Source organism: Chenopodium quinoa, unplaced genomic scaffold (assembly GCF_001683475.1).
Source record: "Chenopodium quinoa cultivar QQ74 unplaced genomic scaffold, ASM168347v1, whole genome shotgun sequence".
NCBI lineage: Eukaryota > Viridiplantae > Streptophyta > Magnoliopsida > Caryophyllales > Amaranthaceae > Chenopodium > Chenopodium quinoa.
In genome coordinates, this window is record NW_018743448.1 from 695,149 (window position 1) to 716,510 (window position 21,362).

The following is a 21,362-nucleotide window of genomic DNA, read 5'->3' on the forward strand; positions in this document are numbered from 1 at the left end:
CTGTATATCACACCCCATTTTTTTGGTATTGAATCTTTGGTACTCCCTCCTATGTTTTGATTTGAGCTTACAGTTTCTGACCTGAACCGTTATATCCGACTGTTTTGAACCGATCCGAAAAGACTAAATCATTTAAAACCCATTTTTTTGAAACTAAAAACCGACCTGACTCAATTTTTTCTAACCCGAAACTGAACTGAACCGAATTTGTGCGAGCCGTTACTAATCGGTTTCGTTATCAAGCCAAACCGTTACAACCCGAAACTGAAAACAACATGAACCGATTACGTCTGAACCCGATAATAATCGACCCATTTTAAACAGAAAACCGTTTAAACCCGGCAAAAATTGGATAAATCTGAACCGGTCCAACCCGTAACCCGTTGTGACCGAACCATTTATAACCCATAACCCGATATGACCGAACTGTTTCCAACCCGTAACCCGTTTAAATTAGACTGAACTGTTTACGACCCGTAACCCGTTGAGATCGAACCCTCGCGTTTACGACTGGTAACCCGTTATGACTAAGTCGTTTACAACCCGTAACCTAATATGTTTATGATCTGATCCGTTTCAACCCACTACTCGATAAACCCAACTTATTTATGACTTAACTTGATTATAACATGATCCATTCTTACCCATTATCTGACTAACTTGACTCGATAATGATCCGACTCGATTTTAACCCAATATGACTTGGACTGAAACCCGCTTCAAATTGGGTAAACCCGTTTTCAAACCGAACAAGTTCAATCCAAATCGATTATGACCGGACCCTCGATTTCACCTGATCTTTTCGAACCGAAACCCATTTTCAAACCAACCCGGTTTAACCCAAATTGATTATGACTCGAACCGATTACAACCCCGACCCGATTAAGACCCGAACTGCTTTGAACCGAAACCCACTTTAAACTGGCTAAACCCGTTTTCAAAACGACCCGGTTCAACCCAAACTGATTATGACCCAAACCAACTACAACCTAACCTGATTAGGACCCGACCCAAATAGAAACCGCAATTAAAAATAAAAAAAAATAAAAAAAAATAAAAAAAAATAAAAAAAAAACCCAAACCTAACTGACCTAATGATTTTCACAACCGACCCGCTAATCATTTCAACCCGTTATAAACCGATCCATTATAATCCGAAACTGATAAACCCAACCCAAACCCGAACTGTTTACCCGAATTGACACTTTTAGTTTTAATACTTTCTTGGTTTCGTAATAATCGCAATGGTTGGGATTGCACATAGTTTAAGGGGGTATTAGATTCATTAAACTGAAATGGATTGATATGGAATCTTATACATGAAAGGTATGGATTCTAAAAATCATACTCTGTAATATGCTTTATTAAACTCTATTGGTTTAATCCATAATCCGTTCATCATATCAACGAGTACTAGCCATTTATCTTGAGTTTAATAATGGAGTACTAGTCTAAAGTTGTTTGGTTTTATTGTTGGAATGGATTATATGCTTTATTAATAGAATGAGTTATGAATCTTAAGGGAGAGGTGGGTATGAGATTCCATAGGTATAGGGTAGAGTTAGAACCCCTTAGGTATGGTATTCCATACTTAAAAAGCTCAACCAAACAAAAAAATAAATGGAATGAATTCTAACTCCATTCCAAAATATCCAACCAAACGACCCTAAGAAAAATATTGGGTAAGCTTCTAGGCTTCAATAATAAAATAATTCAAGTGGGCAAACTTCTTATACTCCGTAATATAAACTATAGTTAGTATGAAAGAGAAATAATTAAAAAGTAGTATAAGTGAGGTTGGTAGAAGAGAGAAATAATAAATTATTTGTGAAAGTGGGGTTAGTAGGAGAGATAATTAATAAAACAATAGTGTGTCCTTAACAAATAAGAAAGTTATTAGAAGTCAGTTGGTTATTGTATATTTGGTATATTTGTCATGTATATCGTTTAGGTGTTTTAGGCAAGTTAGGTCTCTTTATGCAATGTTGTACTATATATACTGTCGTAATTATGAATATGAGGCTAAGCCGTTTTCTCCAATCTCTCTTGACTTTAACATGGTAGGTCTCTAACATGGGTGTTCCGATGGGTGAAGGCGATCCTCCTCCTACTCCTAAGTACGAGCCGTTCACGATTATTACCTTCATCTAAGTGAAGGTTCTTAATTGGTGATTTGTCTAGTGTTGCTTACCGACGACAACTATGAAGAGTGGTCGAGATTGATTCGCAAAGAACTTCGTTCGAAAAGTAAGCTTGAGTTTGTGGATGGTTTTATTGTCAAGCCCGATCCAAAACACGTAGATTATCGTAAGTGGGGTATTGTTAATTCTACTGTTATTGCTTGGATTTATAATACTCTTGATGTTAGCATTTGTTCTACTGTTATTATACCTAATGATGCTAAAATGTTGTGGGATTATTTGCGTGATCGTTACTCTCTCTTTGGAGCATGCTTGCCAAAAACGGTTCTATTCTCTGGATGCCAAGTATACTGCAACTAGGGAGGATGTCACTGAAAGTTTCATGAATCGTTACAAATGCAATATTCAAACCAAGACTTCCAAATGTGAACTCTCTATCCTTAAGCAGAAAGAAAACGAAGGGTTCACTGGCTATTTGAGTAGGTGGAGAAAAATAGCTGCGCAAATGGTTGAGCCACCAAAGGAAAAGGAGATGGTTAGTCTTTTTATCCAAAATTTGACTCAGAAGTACAGACAACATATCAAATTCCTGCCACTGAACACTTTCAAAGCTATATACGATATTGGCATTAATATTGAGGACGAGCTAATAAAGACTGCAGGTAGTAGTAACAATAATAACACATGGAAAAACAAGGAGAGTGACCTTCATTCTTCTTCGTTTTTTAAGTCCGAAAATACTACCAACAATGTAAGCCAGTACGATCTCAATGAAGTGTTAGCTCTTGATGCTCCCTTGCCAAAGAAAAGGAGAACTTACACTCCTTTGGGAATGACTTATGATGTCACAGTAGTAGAAAAAATGCTATTTATAACCCCCTATTTGTAACCAACAATTATTTTTAAGTTACAAATACTATAGTTGTAACTAATATTAGTTATGTCCGTTACGAATAGAATAGTATTTGTAATGGACAATATTTTGTCAGTTACAAGAACTATATTTGTAACCAACATTAGGTCTGTCGGTTACAAATGGAATAGTATTTATAACGGAAAATTAAATGTGGTTACAAATACATTCTATTTCTATACCAGTCTTTACAGTTTTGGTTTGACCACCTAAATGAAACATAAACCCAAGTACCCAACAACATTTGCTTCCCTCTCTCTCCTTCGTGCTTCTCTCTCATCCTCATGTCGCTAGTTTGGTCGCCGCCCCTTCATCTTCCTCCACCTTCCTCTCTCCTTTTTCTCTCCTCCGTTGGAGCTTAGGTAAGGTTTTAAACGTCAATCCCTCTCAGCAGAAAAGAGATGTCATCGCTCACACAAAAATGACACCAAAGACCACTTTCCAATATTGTATGTTAATTATTTCTTAGTTAGTATTGTAAAATTGTACGTAAATTATTTCTTTTGTGCCATTAATGTCTTTTAGAGGGTTAAGTCTTTGCTTGTCTCTGAGTTTTGCTTAAATATTTGATTACAGAAGTATGTGATTGACAATAATATTAATGCAAAAGATCAGAATTTCAACTATTATTTTTGACATGTGATTGCATTTTGATTGAACATGCATCAGTTTTCTCATCAATGCTGGGGTTGCACCATTTACCAACATTGGTAGTAGAGAATTGAAAGACAATTGCTATTAAGAATCGTCGTCTTCACATCAATAGAGAAGTAAGTGTACAAAACATGTGGTACACAACTGATGCACTTGTTGTAGTGCAGAACTGCTCTTAGTAAGCTTCCTGTTGCTGCAATAAATTTTATTTTCCCACTGCTATACCCTGCAAATAAACCTAAAATAAGTGCCAACATGTTTATGAAAGAAAGCTAGAGGATTATGAATTTGTTTGGAAATTTGTTGAATGTTTTTGAAATTCTAATAATTGATTGTTTTTTGTAGGTATATTCTACAAGGAAAATGGCTTACGATGAAAAGAATTTGAATGAAATTCGTGTTAGAAATTTAGAGTGTGTTAGGGGAGAGCCATCTCCTAGTTTAGGAGAGGTCGCGATTTAGGCTGCCGCGGGCGCGGCCCAGGCACCCGCGCCCGCGACCATCTGGCAGTTGCGGTTTTTCGATCTTTTATTAAAAGATTCGATTGAGAGATAGAGATATATCAGTTTTCTCTCTTGTTCTTCCTCTCCAAGAAATTATTCTCCACACTTTTCATTGAGAAATCTTGGAAACTACTCTTTGAAAACTCTTGATATTTAGCCTTCCTCGTGAATTATTCATCGTGTTTCGATTCTAGTGCTAAAAACGAAATTGCTGTCAATTGTATCTCAAAGAGGATTTCCGGTTTAACCCAAGCACCGTGTGGGGGAAATAAACCTCTTTAGGAAAGTGTATACACGCCTTTGACAGTGTATTAAGGTTTGAGTCTTACGGGACATTGTTATTCTCATGTTCATGTTTGTGGTTGTCGGATTGGAGGAAAGGCAAGTTAGATCTTTTCACACTAGTGTAGTCTTTGTAAATTTTCAGTAATTTCTTTGACAATTCTAATACTTGATTGTAATACTATATTGTATTTGATTTTACAATTTATATTGTAAATATATAATTAGGTTTTGTTCCCACACTTATTTTAAGTGTTATCTTAGTGAAATCACTGTAAACCTAACAATCTAAAGAGGTTTACTTTTAGAATTTAATCAAGTATGTCTAGTGTGAAGGAATTGATGGTGTTGAATTTCGGAGATGGAAGAAGAAGATGTACTTTCTTCTTACATCTCTGAATGTTGCCTATGTGATAAGTACTCCAAGGTCGGATGAACATGAGAATGAAACCTTGGAATCCGTTCGGGAGAGATTGAAATGGGACAACGACGATTTTATATGTCGTGGTCACATATTGAATGGGATGGAGGATGATCTTTTTGATGTCTACCAAAATATAGAATAGTCTAAGGAGCTTTGGGAGTCCTTGGAAAGCAAATACATGGCGGAAGACGCTTCAAGTAAGAAATTTTTAGTTAGCAATTTCAATAACTTTAAATTTGTTGATGGTCGGTCCATAATGGACCAATTTCATGAATTGCAACGTATTTATGGTAGCTTGGAACAACATGGAATAGCCATGAATGAATTATTTGTTGTTTCAAGTATTATAGATAATTTGTTGATGGTCGGTCCATAATTTACACCCTAGTTGGAAGAATGTTAAGCATGATTTGAAACATAAGAAAGAGGACATGACATTGTCCGGTTTGGCCACCCATCTTCAAATTGAAGAAGAGATTCGTGCCATGGAGGGTGTTAAGGATGGAAATCCTAGCACATCTACCGTGAATATGGTAGATGAAGGAAGAGCTAGTGCATCTACTAGTGGAAAGAGAAAGAATGACAATTCTTTCAAGAAAAAGTCTAAAAATAAAATGACAAGTAACAAGTTTACTTGTTGGGAATGCGGTAAATTTGGTCACCGCAAGAAGGACTGTTTTTCTTTTAAGAAAAGAATGGAGAAAGTCAAGGAGGGCCGTGCTACCGAAAGCAAGGACCCACCCACCAAAGGTAATCCATTTCATGACATTGAATTTAATTCCGGTTTGACTTAAATGCAACGGATCCTAACATTTTTATTGTGCAGGATGATGACTCATGGTGGATTGATTCGGGGGCTTCAAGGCACGTGTGCAAGAGTAAACATTGGTTCAAAACCTTTCAAAAGGTTGTTGATGGAGAAGACCTCTTCATGGGAACAACTCTACCATTAAGGTTCTTGGAAGAGGACAAGTTGAGCTTGTGTTTAGTTCGGGGACTACAATTATTCTTAGGAATGTTTTGTATGCTCCGGAAATTAGTAGGAATCTTGTATCCAGGCCTACCCTGAATAGTCTTGGCTATAAACTTGTATTTGAAGCTAATAGATGCATTATTACTAGGGGTGTAATATTATAGGTCGTTGTTATTTGGATAATGGTTTGTTTAAACTCTCATTGAAAGAGAGTGGTGTTATGGATAATTTATGTTTGAATGTTGATGTCAATAATAATCATGTTGATTTAAATATGTTTGACTTATGGCATTCTAGGTTAGGACAGGTTAGTATTATGAAAATCACACAAGTCACTATGGATCAGTTCTAAAATATTAGAACTTCTCTCAACTCTCTTAAAAAGAGTTCTAGTGATCTTGTTCAACATGCAAGTAGAACATTTATTAATCACAAAAAGGTATCAATTCTTGCTTTGACATGAAAAGCATTTGGGGAATAAAAGATATATGATTACGTTTATAGATGATTATTCTAGGTTTTGTTATGTGTATCTTTTACACTCCAAAGATGAAGCTTTAATTAAGTTTGATATTTATAAAAGGGAAGTAGAGCTGCAAGTAGAATCTTTAATTAAGAGAATAAGAACTGATAAGGGAGGAGAATATTATGATCCAGCTTATTTCCAATCTTTGGGTATAATTCATGAGACTAAAGCGGGTTATGCACCACAATCAAATGGTGTAGCTAAAAGGAAAAACAGAACTCTTGAAGAAATGGTTAATTCCATGTTATCTTACTCTGGTTTGAGTGAAGGGTTCTGGGGTGAAGCAATGTTGACAGCTTGTCACATTCTTAACCGGGTTCCCACTAAGGGAAAACAATCTACTCCTTATGAACTTTGGTACAAAAGAAAGCCAAACTTGAAGTATCTCAAGGTTTGGGGTTGTAGGGCAATTGTAAGAGTACCCGGCAACAAAAAGAGAAAGCTCGGTGAAAGGGGCTTGGATTGCATTTTTATAGGTTATGCTGAGCATAGCAAAACATATAGGTTCTATGTAATAGAACAAAATTACTATATATCGATTCATTCGGTTATTGAGTCAAGAAATGCAATATTTGATGAAAATCAGTTTTCATCAATGAGTAGACCGAAAGATCTACAAATCAGTGCCAACAATAGGGAGATAGTAGAGTTGAATGATCAACTTGAACCTCATGAAGATACATTTGATAATGAGAATGTTGAAACTCCTCAATTTAGGAGAAATACTAGGGAAAGAAGAACTAGGAACCCTCTTGATGACTTTATAATTTATTTAGTTCAAGGTTCTAGGGATGTCCTTAGTTCAACTATTCCATACTGTTTTAATGTGGATAGTGATCCAAAGAGTTATAGCGAGGCTATATCTTCTCAAGATAGAGCATTTTGGAAGGAAGCTATAAATGATGAGATGGATTCCATCATGGGAAATAATACTTGGGTCATAGAGGATTTACCTCCCGGTTGCAAACCTCTTGGTTGCAAGTGGATTTTCACTAGGAAAAGGAGGCCGGATGGCTCCATAGTGAAATTTAAAGCCAGATTGGTTATCCAAGGCTTTAGGCAAAAGCATGGTGTTGATTATTTCGATACCTATGCACCGGTTGCAAGAATTACCTCCATAAGGTTATTGATTGCAATGGCTTCGGTATATAATCTAGTGATTCATCAAGTGGATGTCAAAACGACATTCCTTTATGGAGATCTAGAGGAAGAAGTGTATATGAAACAACCCGAAGGGTTTGTTTTGGAAGGACAAGAAGATAAGGTGTGCAAATTGGTTAAGTCATTGTATGGACTTAAACAAGCACCAAAACAGTGGCATCGGAAATTTGATGACACAATTTTGTCCTTTGGATTCAAAGTAAATCAAGCTGATAAGTGTATATATAGCAAATTTGATGACAAAGGTCATGGTGTTATCATTTGTCTATATGTTGATGATATGCTTATCTTTGGCACAAGTCTACAACAAGTAGAATTGACCAAGGAATTCTTATCTTCATCTTTTCAGATGAAGGATTTGGGGGAGGCGGATGTCATTTTGGGCATCAAGATTATTAGGGACAATGGAAGACTTATTTTAAGTCAATCTCATTATATTGAGAAGATGATCAAACGGTTTAATATGTTTGATAAGTGTCCCGTGAACACCCCCATGGAACCTAATGTTAAATTGGTTAAGAATTCAGGGAAAACGGTTTCCTAATTGGAATATTCAAGGATAATTGGATCCTTGATGTATTCTATGACTAGTACAAGATCGGATATTGCGCTGGCTGTAGGGAAACTTAGTAGATTTACTAGTAACCCGGGTGTACAACATTGGTTTGCAATAAGAAGGGTCTTGAGGTACCTTAAGGGTACGTTAGACTATGGTCTGACTTATAGTGGATTTCCTTCGGTTTTAGAAGGGTTTTCAGATGCAAGTTGGATTACTTACATAGAGGATGACTCTTCTGTTAGTGATTGGGTATTCATGTTTGGGGGAGGTGCCATTTCATGATCTTCCAAGAAACAAACTTGCATTGCGGATTCCACTATAGCAGCGGAGTTTATTGCTCTTGCTTCAGCTAGTAAGGAAGCTGAGTGGTTGAGGAATCTCATGATAGAATTACCTTTATTGCCAAAGTCAATGCCACCGATGGCAATCCATTGTGATTCTAATTCGGCGTTGATAAAGGCCTATAGTCAAGTATACAATGGTAAGTCCCGGCATATTTCACTTAGGCATAGCCTAGTGAAAGAGCTTATCAATGATGGGGTCATAAGTCTTGACTATGTTCCAACAAAGTTGAATTTGGCAGATTGCTTTACAAAGGCAATGCCAAGGCATTCCATCATATTTGCTATGAATGGAATGGGTTTATGTCTAAAAACACGAATTTGTGAAACCCTATCTAACGCTTGAAGAAACATCAAGTCTTAGATTCAATGTGGTTGAATTGCATTTTTGTTGTTTCTTAGCAATGTTTGATGACCCATATTGCTATGTTACTTGTAATGTGTAAGGTAGCGTCTATTTAAAGTTCTCAAAGATTTAGAGTTGAGAAGCTTTAAATGAAGGTGTCTTATCACAAGGGCACCATAACGTATATGAGAACCTACCTATATGAGTTCGAAGTTTAGCCGCTTCAAGAAGTCTAGATGGACATATAGACTTTGATGAACTTATGAAAGATACGGACACATGGCTGTTAAAAGTGTCAAGTTATGATTAATTCGATTTGTCTTGTGTGTACTTCACCTTCGAATGGTTGGATATATTCGTGTGATTCAATCCATATGGAAATCATGGGATATGATCATCGTTAAGTGTGGTGTACTAGGTGTCAATTCAGTCCGCAGGGACATTGACATTGATGCATGAGATGTGGCTTAAATAGATAGAAGTGGAGAAAGTTTTAAATTGTACACTATAAATGGGGGAGGATTGTTAGACATTTAGAGTGTGTTAGGGGAGAGCCATCTCCTAGTTAAGGAGAGGTCGCGGCTGGGAAGCCACGGAAAGCCGCGCCCTCTCCAGAAATCGGGTGTGAACCTTGTTCATCCTGTCCGCGCTCGTGGGTTAGGCTGCCACGCCTGCGGCCCAGGCACCTGCGCCCGCGGCCCTCTGGTAGTTTCGGTTTTTTGATCTTTTATTAAAAGATTCGATTGAGAGATAGAGATATATCAGTTTTCTTTCTTGTTCTTCCTCTCCAAGAAATTATTCTCCACACTTTTCATTGAGAAATCTTACAAACTACTCTTTGAAAACTCTTAATATTTAGCCTTCCTCGTGAATTATTCATCGTGTTTCGATTCTAGTGCTAAGAACGTGCTGTCAATTGTATCTCAAAGAGGATTTCCGGTTTAACCCAAGCACCGTATGGGGGAAATAAACCTCTTTAGGAAAGTGTATACACGCCTTTGACAGTGTATCAAGCTTCACTACAACCCTTTCCGACGGATTTTCAAGGTGTACCGACGGAATTTTTCCGTCGTAAATAAGGTGTTTTCTAGTAGTGAAGGTTTGAGTCTTACGGGACATTTTTATTCTCATGTTCATGTTTATGGTTGTCGGATTAGAGGAAAGGCAAGTTATATCTTTTCACACTAGTGTAGTCTTTGTAAATTTTCAGTAATTTCTTTGACAATTCTAATACTTGATTGTAATACATTATATTGTATTTGATTTTACAATTTATATTGTAACCATATAATTAGGTTTTGTTCCCACACTTATTTTAAGTGTTATCTTAGTGAAATCACTATAAACCTAACAATTCGAGAACAATGGGAAAATTGACATTGTTTATTTGAAATTAACATTAACCTGTTGAATGTTTTTGAAATTCTATTAATTTATTGTTTTTTGTAGGTATATTCTACAAGGAAAATGGCTTACGATGAAAAGAATTTGAATGAAATTCGAGAACGGTGGGCAAATTTCTTTAGAAGAAAACATTTTTTAAGGAACCTATTTAGTTGTATTTTCATCGAATGCATAAGTAATTTGATTGCAGTTGATTAGTGAATGGATTTATTTTGTGTAGATTTGTTGTGTTGATAGTTTCAACTATTGGTGAATGATAAGGATGTTATGGTGTTTTAAGTATAGGGTTTATCTGCAGATGATTGTTAATCTCAACTTAAAGTTGGAATGTTCGTAAAACAAGGGAGATGTTGTCCGTTTTCCTGCAGAAAAATGAGATTGTATATGTGTATGTACTCAAACCTGCAGGAAATATGACATCTCCCCCGTATATAAAACATTTGGACGTACAAAAAAAAAAAAAAAAAAAGAAAAAAAAGTCTAATTGTAACTGACAATAAATATGTTAGTTACGAATCATACACAATCGTAACGGACAACTAAGACGATGGTTACAAATATAAGCTTAATTGTAACGAACATTTTAAAATGTTAGTTACAAAAAATTGTCAAGTAAGACAATATAATGGGGTACTTGTAACCGATATTTTTCAAGTTCGTTACAAATACCCAACTATTTGTAGCTAACATTTTAAAAGTTGATTACAAATACCCGACTATTTGTAACCGACAATGTTGGTTACAAAAGCCTAATAGTATTTGTAACCACTGTATAGGTAACGAACAATGTTGGTTACAAAAGGCCTATTTTTGTTAGTTACAAATGATGTTTTATCTACTAGTGTCACCTTTGATCGCCTTTACGGTCAAGGCTTGATTACACCTATTGGACCATTCCTTGAGCCAAAACCTGAAGAAAGGAGTGCCAAATGGAACCCTGATGCTCACTACAAGTTCCACCAAGGAAGGGGCCACTCTACTGAATAGTGCTGGAATATGAAAGATGATGTTTAAGATTTGGTTGATGCAAACAACTTCTTTCCCGTTTTTCCCTATTCATGTCTAGCATAGGTTTTTCCATTCTGAGTTGATATATGTTTTATGTGTTTTGTTCACCTTTTCCATATTCGTATAATTTTCAAAAGCAAGTTCAAAAGAAAAGAAAAAGCTGAAAATAAAAATAAAACGATGGCTAAGGGCAAGTGTTCCAATGTCGTTGATATGAACACGTCTCGATTTGCGTCTCTCATCGAGTGCTCGGTACCGTGCCTCAAAAACATGAATGCCAAGTGAGTGGTGGACCGCATGATCTTGAGATTGCCTACATTGATTCAAAAGAATGAAAAAGAAAAAAATGTGAAAAAATATATAGATAAACTTGCAAAATCCAAATTTTAAAACGCAATTGCATATCTTGGGGGGCTTATCTAGGGTCTTGAGCCTTTTACCCTTTCTTCTTTAACCACCACCTTAACCACATTACAACCCTCAAAAGAACTCTTTGAGGTGTACATACACTTGTGAAAAGTTCGGCTAGAGCTACGTTCGGCCTGATTCCTAACGGATACGTAGGCAACTCACATTGAGGTCCGGCCACATCATATTCATATTCATATTCATGCATGATCAAGTCAAAGAATCTCCAATACTCATCCCAATCCATCAAGAGCTAGACTTGAGGGCTTGAACCCATTATTTAGCTTACCTAGCCTAAAGACTCACCATCTTGACTCTTCTCACATCGATTTTCCGCAACCACAACCTTTGCAGCCTAACTTTAGTATCACTGTCACACACTTCATTCACACATACATGGCCAAATCATCCTTCCCTTAAGAATCCCTTATCATGAAATCTTGTTTCATCAACGTGCATGCTTCATCATCTTTCAAGACAACATTCAAAAATCATCATTGTATATTTGCTTAGCTTCCTGACCTAAGCAACATTCACCAATATTCATTGTTGCATACATTACATCCGTGCTTAGCTTCCAGACCTAAGCAAGATTCATTGTTGCATACATTACATCCGTGCTTAGCTTCCAGACCTAAGCAACGTTCATCAAGATTCGTTTTTTCATACGCTATATATGATGCTTAGATTCCTGACCTAAGCAGCATACATCGACAATAAACTAAGCCTCCTGGCCTAAGAACATTCATCATGCATACATTATATTCAAGACAAGTGATTCAATTCGACAAGAAGAAAATCCATACACTTCGCTTCGCTCTATCATACTCGACGAGGAAGCTCAAAACTTCTTCCCGATTTTTCTCATTTTTTCTTTTGGGAAGTTCAAAAGTTTTTCTAAAATTTTTTCTTTTCGGGAAGTTTAAAAAAAATTTCAAAATTATTTTCATTAAGGGAAGTTTGAAATCGTTTTCAACCTTCATTTTTCACGTCTTTCTTTTTCGGGAGAAAGTCGATACCCTCCACTCATGACAAAATAATGACGGAAAGTTTTTTTGCATTTTCAGATGATCGTGTCTGCAGCACACACTTAATTCACATACATACACAATCACAAGTCATACACATGTCATGTCATGTCATGTCAAGTCAAGTCAAGCTTGGTCGAGTAAGTTGGTTCAGTCTTGAGTCAATCATTGTCTATACGAGTCCTTTGGCAAATTCCATTTTTCAGGTCTCAGGTACAACCTCTGTTCGGGGACAATTGAACAATCACATTAGCCTCTATTCGGGGACAATCGAACAATCATATCTTCAGCTTCTTTTTGGGGACAATCGAGCAATCATATTATCAGCCTCTATTCGGGGACAATCGAGCAAACAACCTCTGTTTGGGGACAATCGAGCAAACAACCTCTGTTCGGGGACAATCGAGCAAACATATAAACAGCCTCTATTCGCGGACAATCAAACAATGTCGTACCCTCTTCTCCACCAATACCTATACAGTCAGATGCACATGGCTTGAAGGTATCGAGCAACACCTATACAGTCAGATACACATGAAACAATCGAACAATGTCGTACCCTCTTCTCTACCAATACCTATACAGTCAGATGCACATGGCTTGAAGGTATCGAGCAACACCTATACAGTCAGATACACATGACTTGAAGGTGCAACAATCGACATTTCATCATCATCACCAACGCCTATACAGTCAGATGTACATGACTTGAAGGCGCTATTATCATCATCCATAACTTCTGCTCGAAGACAATCGAACATCCCTTCTCTTCGGAGGAAATCGAAGGCACATTTATCAATACCTAGTGATCATCTCGAGGCGCTGACGGTTACTATTCACATTATGGCCAATCATTGCATACTTCTCGAGGTGCAGAGGTCTTCAATCATGTCTCGAGGCATGGACACCATTTTTTAATGTAATTCCTGAGGCGCGGAATTTCACTTATGAGCTACTCGAGGCATAGGAGTTCATGATAGGATTTCCGAGGCGCCGAATACTATCATTCATCATTCTTCCTGAGGCACAGAAGATCATCAATCAGTAGGCTGCTCGAGGCGCAGGAGTCTACGACATGTTTCCCGAGGCTCGGAGACTTGTCACCTCTTTTTATTTAGTGAATCGCTCGAGGCGCAGTGATTCACGATAGGATTACCGAGGCGCGGAAGACTATCATTTGATATCCGGTGGATTTCTCGAGGCATAGAAAGCTACCAAACGTATTTGGTGCCGACGCACTAGTGACAGATACATTTCTATCCTTTACTCTTTTATCTGTGGAACTAACACTTTTCTGCAGGTATCGGCGTATACAGAGTGATTCAGGATCGCAGAACGTCTTAAATAAATCTCCGTCCTAATCGACTACTTTAACTATCATTTTTGAAAGTTACGTTTCTACAAACTCAGTCAAAGTGGGGGCTTCTGTAGACATCTAAAAATGTTCCCCAAAACCAAACCCGATGATAAACAACCTTTCACTGCCATTATTGATCGGGTCGAGTATTTAATCACGAGAGTGCTTAAAATCCTTTTTCAATCAAACACAGTTTACAAATCAGTCCACATTTTCAGTCAAAGTATTTAGTCAAGCCTTTTTCAATTCTCATTACAGCCCAAAACCATTTTAATCCATTTCATTTATTTATTAATTGAGCCCGATTAATAAATATTATAAAACCCTAAACCTAAAATGAGTCCGAAATAGCTAAAACTACGCATAATTATCACGTGCTTTTAAAGAAAATTAGATAAAAACGAATTTTAAAACAGTTTTCAGAAAAGCCAACCGCCGTGCCACAGTAATGCTGTTAACCCGATTTTATCTTTTTACGCGTTTAACCTTCAGAAATGATAGAATTGACTGATGTGCTACGGTACAACTACCATGCCACGGTACACATGCAGTGCCACAGTAGTCTTCCAGTTTATACCGTGCCACGGCACATATGCCGTGCCATGGTGCTTCATTCTTCTGCAGCGCCTCATTTCTAGGGTTTTGGATTGCACCCCTCACATTTCTTCTATAAATACGAGGCTAATTTCACAGTTTCAGGGCACCCCAATTAATACTCTCTTTCTCTCTTATGCTCTACCCTAAATACTTGCCTTCCCTATTTCACAATTCATCTCCTAAGCACTCCCCGGAGTCCGTACTTTACCTGAAGTTCTATACTTAAACCTAGGAGTGAAAGGTAGAATTGTTTGAGGGTTTGGCCCCAAATCAACTTTACTTATAGTTGAATTAATTTCCAATTTATTATTTATTTTCCTTGAAGTTACTAACGTGTTTATTGTTTTATAGTTGCAAGCAAACGCAATCAAAGTAAGGAATCATGTTCTTTTTGTTCCTATTATATTTATAACGGTTTTTATTATGTTTGTCATATGTTAATTGTTAGATTTATGTTTAAATTGCTTCTGATGTTATTGTTCTTCTATTGTTATTGTTGATCACCATATTGCATGTTAAATGGAATATGTAACTGAATATGATGCCTAAGAAGATAATTTGGACGACCGGTTAGGAACCTTTTTTTATCTTGCTGTTAATTGAAGCAATCACGATATTTAGAATTATATGTTATATTAACATTAAACCAATTTAGCCTAATTTAGTTTGGAGCAAATTGAATCTTTGTTTGTATGCCTTTGAGATCACAGAAAATACTTTTCGCTATAAGAATTGAGTAGATGCCAATACGGGCGGATGTGACTCCATGACTCACTTCGTACCATCATCCCCAATCCTCCTTTTGTGATTCTGAACCATATGGAGTTAGTAATCTCATGGATTATGAATGGGGTGTAACCTTCATGGGTCAATCATTATTTCCTATCGTTGTCCCTTACTCGTGGTTGCCTTAAATGATCCGTGAACGGTTTATAAGTTCTTTAAAAACTTGTTGGCGGCTCCCTACTTTGTTTGTCCCTAATCATTGTCCCTAATCGTACATGTCTATTCCCACTTCCTATGATTGTCAAGCATATTCACACATGCTTAAGTAGGCGCGCTTCGAATGACGCCTACAGTTACTATGTCTTTGAATTGGGAGTTACATCAGATGGATGTTCATAATGCTTTTCTTCATGGTGATTTAGATGAAGAAGTATATATGCAATTTCCTCCAGGGTACGGTACTCCGACACCTGGAAAAGTTTGCAGGTTGCAAAAGTCTTTACATGGCTTGAAACAAGCCCCGAGACAGTGGTTTTCAAAGCTGTCTAGTGCTTTGTGAGATTTTGGGTTTAAAAACTCATATGTTGATTACTCTCTATTTAACTATGTACATGGAAGTGTATCTTTGCATGTTCTTGTCTATGTCGATGATCTGATTATTGCAGGGTTCTCTCATGATGTCATTTTTCAGTTTAAAGCTTATTTGTGCAAATGCTTCTATATGAAGGATTTGGGTGTGCTAAAGTATTTCTTAGGCATTGAGGTTTCTCGTAGTCTGGAGGGTATCTGATATGAAACAACCAACAAAACCAAGAAAAGAAGGAAAAAATCAACTAACAACAATTTTAAAGCAACAACACAAAATAAACCTATCTCAAAAATCACCAAGATCTATGAAATAGGGGTTCTTAATCAAAGCCAACACAAAGTAACACTAGGATTAAGGTGTAACCACAAAGATTACAAAGTGGAAATCACAAAGAAAGCAAATAATCACCAAGATTAAGGAGAGAGAAAATCTCATTGATTTCAAAATAGAGCAAAAGTTTCTCTTATTCTTGTTTTCAAAAGGGGTGTAAATCAAGTAAAAGCTTTCCTTTCTCATCCTTGTTTCCATGCTTGATCTTCAACCATCACTTGTAAAATAAAGACACAAAGATATCTCTTATTCACCGAAACCACATCATAACACAAGAGAATTCATCCAAAGTTGATTGATATGAGCTATAAATGCCACTAAACGGATCATATAGCCATATAACCCGTAGGTTTCAAGGATGCTCCCGCATCAGTATCTTTCTTTCTCAATGAAAGTATGCTTTGGATATCTTGACTAAGGCAGGTATGTTGGGTTGCAAACCCATTGATACTCCGATGGAGCAGAATCATCGACTTGCACATGCTTCGGGTAAGCCGTTTGCTCACATGGATCAGTATCGTCGGTTGGTTGGACAATTGGTTTATTTGTCAATCCATCACCAAGAGTTGAGTTATTCGGTGCATGTTTTGGCTCAGTTTTTGAGTGATCTACATGTTTCTCATTGGGATGCAGATATTCGCGTCTTGTGCTACCTCAAGGGTAGTCCGAGACAAGGAATTCTGTTACGACCTATGAAAGATTTACGCTTGACGACGTTTTGTGATAGTGATTGGGCAGCGTGTCCATTAACTCAACGTTCATTGACATATTATCTTGTTTTCCTAGGTCGTTCGCCTATTTCTTGGAAGACTAAGAAACAACCTAATGTAGGGAATTTTTCCAACTCATCTTTGAGCCCTACTGTGGTTCATGCTTTTAGGCATGGCGGCTGTGAGGAGGGTGTGCCCGTCGTTGGGGATCCCACTGCCTCTATGCCCATGGCCTTTTAAAGCCTAGGACTTTACACTTTTTAAGGTGTGTTAGGATTTGAATTCCTGACTGTTTAGGGGACCTTGAATTAGAATTGATTCTATCATTACGCTTTTTTGTAAGAAACTAATAGGGAGTCTCCAATGAGTATTAGGAAAATTGTTCATATGTCAAGGGCTGGTAAGGTTTTGCGCTAATTGGGCTTTTTCCTTGATCAAAGCAGATCAACTTGCCATTTTTGGGGATAGACCTTGGGGATGAACCTCGTTCATTCCTTTCTCCCAAGTAGAGTTCAAGGGATATTTAGCATGAAACATAAGTTTACCCATGTCCAAATTGGTCTACTTGTACCAGAAATGAGTTCGGGAGCGAGGGTACTAAAATAACGTTCCCTTTAGGGGGAATCACTATCCTAGCCAAAGTGCGCCCTCTACTAGATCTTACTTTTTCACAATTTCATCACCAAACAATATATGCAACGTGGTACCTAAAACTAAGTTAGTTGATTTTATTTACACGCATCAATCACATAAAGATTACATTGCAACGATTGTCGTTATTCTTATTTATTCCAAATTTGAGAAAAGAACAATAAGTAAACAAGATTCGCCTTGGCTTAGGTGATAAAACGATAAATTGATTATTCAATTTCTAGTCTTTAGTTAACGCAAGAATACTATGTGTAATTAAAGTTTATTTAAAGTGATCAAACAACACTAATTAATTTATTAAAGTTATTTAGGACAAGAAAACTAATGTGATTTATCTAAGTGCTCGGGAATTTACCACTTTTTCTTGCTAGATCTTCGTTTAGAACACTTATGGACTCCTTCTTGTTGGGGAACCTCCACCGTGAGAACAAAACAATTAGAGGGTGAGTGTTTAGGACAAGAGGGTTTATTATTGCATATGTTCACAAAGATGTTACTGCAGACTTTTAGGCTAATTTTCTGTCTGTTCAAAGCTCGTATTAAACCTCTATTTATAGGGGAATGAGTGAGTTTAGGGTTTTGGAGATTTTGCTGCAGCAATTGGCACGCGCAACTCAGAAGGTTGTGCGCGGCTGCTATGCGCAAGTGATTTGAGCAGCACAACCTCAGGTCTTGCGCGTGGCTTTATGGTAAGATTCGATTCAATATATTAATGAAATTATGAATCTTCCGCGAACGCATCTCCAAGGGTTGCGCTGGATGCCGCGTGCAACCTAGTTGCACGCGCCAAGCATCGCGACTCCTTGAGTTGCGCGCAAATTTTCCCGCGGCAGCCCTAGATTTTAACCTAGGCGCTCTAAATCCGTCTGAAATTAGGTTTAATCTCGGGATTAGGCCTAATTTTTGATCGGGCTTAGTGTTAATGAGATTTGGTTCATTTCGTTTGGGTCAAGCTAGTTAGTTTTATGTGTTTAGGCCTTAATCAGTAGTCCATAAGCATTCCTTACTCCAATCCAACGCAAAGATGGAATTATTTATCGTCATAGCACATCCGGTCGGGACTGGGGACCGAAAGTAGATGTCTACAGCGGCGTTCCAAGGAAAAGAAGCTAGAGATAAAAGAGTCGCCAACAAGTTTTAGAAACTTGTAAACCGTTCACGAGTGTGAAGGTTACACCCCATTCACGATCACGAAGATCGCTAACTCCACAGTTGTCTGGAACCATGACTCGATGTTCGAGGATGAAAGTATGAACCCAACCTAAAAGAGTTGAACCCATCCTAAATAGGCCTCTACTCAATTCTTGATATTCATGTGCGCTTTTCGATCAATATACATACATCAAGTTAACCTTAAACCTTTTTAATCTACGTTGGTTGATTATTAATGCACAATCAAATGTATTATTGGTGATCACTTAAATAAAAATCATATTAGCCTAAATCAAATTATTAATTATCTTATTAGGCGTTATTTCAAATACAAATTCCCTTTAATCCTGCAAAAAGGGGCATGATCAAGCAATAGCAATAAATCATGAATAATCAAGCAACATATGATTAATACAACAATCATCATCATAACAACATCATCAAAACATCATTAGTAAGATCCTAATCATGATACTAAACGGATTAATAACAAATCCTAGCATGTCACTAATAATCAAAATCAAAGAATTATCCTAAACATGATACTAGAAATCATAAAAACATCCTAAACATGATACTAGAAATCATAAAAACATTCTAAGCATGACACTAGTAATTAAAGACCTCCTAACATGATACTAGGAATTAAAATAATATTGTAAACATGCTTCTACTCCAAAATCAAATAATAATAATAATAATAATAATAATAATAATAATAATAATAATAATAATAATAATAATAATAATAATAATAATAATAATAATAATAAGGGTAATTGAATTACTCACTTTGATGCCTCAACCTTCTTGCTATTAAAACAATACACACGTTAGTAAACTTCAAAAAAGTTAAATCAATAAAGTAAATAAATCAAATGTGAATCGAAATATAGATTTGGGACCAAACCTTCAAAACTATCAACATTTCACGCCGAGGTCGAAGGCAACGTCGAGGATGGCTTGTAGTATTAGAATCTCGCGAAGGAGGTATTATGGATGATTTGTGAGAATATCAAGGATGTGTTTAGGCTAAGGACATGGATGATTGATGATGATTGGAGCTAAGTGGTTATAGCTTATGATTGATGGTTCTAGCTGATTTAAAAACGAGGAAAACGTCCTCTATTTACAGGAAAAAAAGAGAGTTTGGACGATCAGAAAAGATCAGAATTTTGAATCGGAATAAAATAGGTTTCGTCGCGGGGCGACAAGAGCGCGGCACGACAAAGTCCATCGCGGCGCGATAGGACTATCGTGACGCGATAAAACTATTGCTGCGCGATGGTTCTTTCATCCTGCGACGATTCTAAAGATAAAAAGGTTGTGCGGAGTTTGATTTCCATTAGAATTAGGTTAACAAAATACATCTGTACGTCTTTGAATTTGATCGGTATAAGGACTATTAAAAGAGAAGTTTTATTCGGCTTCAAACTCTTTTGATCTTTATCTTTTCCGGAACGATTCTAGAAGCTCCTAAGGATTCCTAATGGGTTTAGGATTAAGAGTAAGGTATTTGGACCCTCACATGATCATTGGATCGTAGGTAAGGTGGACCTAAGTCCGGTTTGGGCTTATAATATATCGTTGGAAAGCTTTTTCAAGCCCCCATCCAACTAAACAATGATTGGACCAGGATTATGGACCAAAATAATCTGGTTTGGACGTTTTTATGATTTGGACACGAAATAAATGATTTTAAAGGACACGAAATAAACGATTTTAAAGGACACGAAATGAATTATTTTGGGTTAAAAGACACGAAATAAATCATTTTGGATAAAAAAATTTAGGAACGATTAGGGGTATGGTCAAGGCTTAAGGAAAATTTACGAGACTTTTCAACTCTTTACCAATCTCGTTAATCAAAGACGTGAAAGGTACTCATCACTGGGTTTGGTTTTTGGGCCGGGGAGACACAATCAGGTGTCTACACCTACCATATCTCGCTCTTCGGCCGAAGCCGAATATCGTTCTATGGCAGTTGCTACTTGTGAGTTGAAGTGGTTGAAAGCATTGTTGTTTTCTCTTGGAGTTCGTTGGTCATTCGAAGTCTATGCAATTGTTTAGTGATAGTCATTCAACTTTGCATATTGCTCGAAATCCGGTATTTCATGATCGTACGAAGCATATTGAGGTAGATTGCCATTTCGTAAGTGATGAGTTGTTGAAGGGTAATATTTCTACCTCATATGTTCTGACGAATCATCAGTTGGGCCAATATTCTTACGAAGGCTTTTGGACGACAACAGTTGTGTTTTTGTTACGCAAGTTGGGCATTCGTGATTTGCATGCTCCAACTTGAGGGGGAGTATTAGAATTGAAGTCGGTTGGTTATTGTATATTTGGTATATTTGTCATGTATATCGTTTAGGAATTTTAGGCAAGTTAGGTCTCTTTATGTTGTACTATATATATTGTCGTAAATATGAATATTAGGCTAAGCCCTTTTCCCCAACCTCTCTTGACTTTAACAAAAGTGTTGCAATTATTATAAAAGCTGACATAAAAGGAATGTGTTGCGATTATTATGAAACAAAGGGAGTACTGTATAGCACACCCCCTTTTTTTTGCAACAC

General features: G+C 37.0%; 1 protein-coding gene across 1 annotated transcript; it reads left to right on the forward strand.

The window, feature by feature from the left end:
* Window positions 1-15,691: 15,691 nt before the first annotated feature.
* On the forward strand, window positions 15,692-17,220 carry LOC110739320 (uncharacterized mitochondrial protein AtMg00810-like). Its single transcript, XM_021919787.1, has 3 exons — window positions 15,692-15,809; window positions 16,017-16,133; window positions 16,694-17,220. Exons 1-3 carry the CDS (start codon window positions 15,692-15,694, stop codon window positions 17,218-17,220), a joined length of 762 nt encoding a protein of 253 aa, XP_021775479.1.
* The last annotated feature ends 4,142 nt before the right edge of the window (window positions 17,221-21,362 follow it).